The 2,557-nt window shown below is 60.5% G+C and overlaps 1 protein-coding gene across 1 annotated transcript; it reads right to left on the bottom strand.

Moving 5' to 3' along the window:
- Positions 1-255: 255 nt before the first annotated feature.
- LOC113596694 (epididymal-specific lipocalin-6-like) lies at positions 256-1,158 on the bottom strand. The gene is made up of 2 exons (XM_027051007.2): positions 637-1,158; positions 256-403 (listed from the first exon to the last, which is right to left on the bottom strand). Exons 1-2 carry the CDS (start codon positions 724-726, stop codon positions 260-262), a joined length of 234 nt encoding a protein of 77 aa, XP_026906808.2. The 5' UTR covers positions 727-1,158; the 3' UTR covers positions 256-259.
- Between the last annotated feature and the right edge of the window lie 1,399 nt (positions 1,159-2,557).

Here is a 2,557-nt window from a genome sequence, read left to right as displayed (position 1 = left end):
GACCCCAGACCTCCTCTGTCCTTGCTCGTCCCATGGCCAGGCCCGTCCCAGCGGGACCCAGGGCCCCACGGCTCCCGAAGGCAGACGCAGGTGTGGGAGGAAGGTTACCAGCGGCTCCGAGACACCACGCGCGAGCCCAGTTTAGGCGGCAGCTGAGGGGGGGCCTTGCCCCGAGAGGCCTCCCGCATCCACCGTGATCCCACCCAGAGGCCCGCCAGACCTACTCTCCGGGGACACAGGCCCACAGCACACAGCTCGCTCACCTGGGCCTGGAGGACAGCATTTTCAGACTGTTTTCTGCAGTAAGGGTCACCACGACACCCTCGATGTCCTTCGTGGCCTTCTCCACCGCAAAGCCCTTCTCACCGGAGGCCACGGCGAGAACGTGCCAGGACCCCAGAAGCTGGGAAGAGAGGAGCAGGTGAGGGGGGCCGGGTCCCCCAGCCCCTTGAGGTGTCCTCTTCGTCTGGGAGTCCAGGGCCCCTGACTCAGGCTGACCCGTCCCCCCGTAGCCGGTGCCGGTCTGGGCCGGCACCGGGAGGGTAACCCAGAGACTGCGGCCCCACAGGAGGGGCCTGGGCCCCTAGGACCGACGGGGCTCGAGGCCAGCGCTGGCACCAACGGATGGGCCATTACCTGCCTCGGGTCCAGCCTTCCCAGCCACACAGCCTGGGTGCAAGACACTGAGACCAACGTCAGAAGAGCAGTGAGCAGGACGCTCCCCATCTTCCGGAAGTCTGTGCACCAGCACACCTGCCGTGGGGCCCAGGGCTGCGCAGTCCCTCCGGCCCGTGTAAACCCGTTCAAACATCTCTGCGTGGGTCACTGTGGGCGGCCACTGACCACCAAGACACCACGCTGGCCTGTCTCCTTGCAAGGTGGTGACATTTCCCGAGGGGGTGACATTATTATTCAGTGGTGGCCCCTGTGCCCTGCCCGGATGCACTGGAGAATGGGGATTGGGCCCCGGGGAGCATCAACACTGCCGTGCCGACCCCTGCTTCTGTCTGCTTCCTTCTGTTGGGCGGTTCCAGAATGGGCACCCTAACCCCGGTCAAACCACTGACACCACTGGGGATTCAATGCTCTCCCTTGCTCAGTCTGGGAAGGCCAGAGACCCTGGTCTTTGACCGTGGCTGGCAGCAGGCCAAAGTCAAGACCAAGGGAAGGCACAAACAGTTCTAGAAGCTGCACTTCAGATCTTTTGTCTCAATCATTAAAAATAGGAAAAAAAAAAAAAAGCTCCCACTCCCCCCTGGCCCACCCATTACTCTGCTCTCCTGGCCTTGGCCTCCTGCCCCCACACACAGTCAGCAGCCAGCCCGGAATGTCCTGTTCCTTCTGCCCCTCCGCTCCACCTGTCTGGACTCGCCCACTCTCCGGCCAGGCGTGGCCTGCTGCCCCCCACCTCTGTACTCCATGACCCGGGCCAGGAGCTGCACATCCCCCAAGTTTCCGTGAGAGTTCTCTGTGGGCCTGGGTTTCTCACCTCTGGGTCATCTGAGCCCCTACCTGGGAGCAGAGGGCAGAGGGCTTGGCGGGATCCGTCGGAGCCCCTGAAATCCAAGGGGAGGCGGCCAGCAGGATCCTTCCCCGGGGGGTGGGGGTGGAATGGGCAGACTACGTTTCCAATGGCTTTGCCAGTCGGCTTCCAAGGGTTCTAACAACACAAAAACAAGCAAGATATGGAAGGTGAAGGAAAGATAAAGCCAGGTGTCTTGCCAGGTCTAAGGACTGACCCCTGATGAGCCACCACCCGGCCCTTGGTGAGCCCCGTGGGGAAGTTGGACACAGGTAAACCAGCCAGCCCCGGCACAAACATGCATCTAAGCTCCCACTGCCCCGGAGCCCGGGGAGTGTCGGGCCTCGAACGTGGATTAGGATGGCCCCTGACTGCCAGCTTCTCCGACGCCTCGCAGCTGGAGATGACTCACAAGGACAAAAATATCACCCTACTCTTCAGAGTAATCCTATTTGCTGTTTTTTCATATAGAGATTCCTGACAAAACATTCGGGGAGACTAAGGTGAACAGAGAGAAACACAGCAGAATAAAGGTAACAGAAGCCCCACGGACGCTTCCTGCATTGGGACCCCCAGGCAGCCTCCCTTAGTGCCCCGGGGCTGGCATCACAAAACCACACACCGGGCGGCTTACGCGCAACAGACACTGATTTCTCCCAGTTCTGGACGCCGGGTGTTCCAGTCAGCTGTGCCTGCAGGATGGACAAGGGCGTCTCGGTGTCCTCACGGCGGGGGGACGTAGGGGGCTCCGGCTGCACCGATTCCCCTCATGGGCACTCCACCCCCATGACCTTGTCACCTTCCAAAACCCCACCTCCCAGCGCCATCACGTTGGGGGTCAGGATGCCGACAGGAATGCCGGGGGCCGACACACACGTTGGAACCACACAGATTGTGAGAACGGCTACGAACACCTGGCTTAACAAGGTAAGAGCCACATCCGAAATTACACCATGTTCTTTAAATTCTCGTAATGTAGCTGGAAACCATAAAACATGGTAGAGATGAAAAGACATCTGGGTAACCCGAAATGAT

The sequence above is a fragment of the Acinonyx jubatus genome, chromosome D4, assembly GCF_027475565.1.
Source record: "Acinonyx jubatus isolate Ajub_Pintada_27869175 chromosome D4, VMU_Ajub_asm_v1.0, whole genome shotgun sequence".
In the NCBI taxonomy this organism is placed as follows: Eukaryota; Metazoa; Chordata; class Mammalia; order Carnivora; family Felidae; genus Acinonyx; species Acinonyx jubatus.
The sequence above is the reverse complement of the archived record's forward strand: the minus strand, read 5'-3'. Positions and strand labels throughout refer to the sequence as shown.

Bases quoted from the DNA above. Each gene is read 5' to 3' on its own strand.
- LOC113596694 (XM_027051007.2), bottom strand. From the start codon at position 726: ATGGGGAGCGTCCTGCTCACTGCTCTTCTGACGTTGGTCTCAGTGTCT. The intron at 404-636 runs GTAATGGCCCAT...CTCTCTTCCCAG, and splicing joins GAAGGCTGGACCCGAGGCAG to CTTCTGGGGTCCTGGCACGT.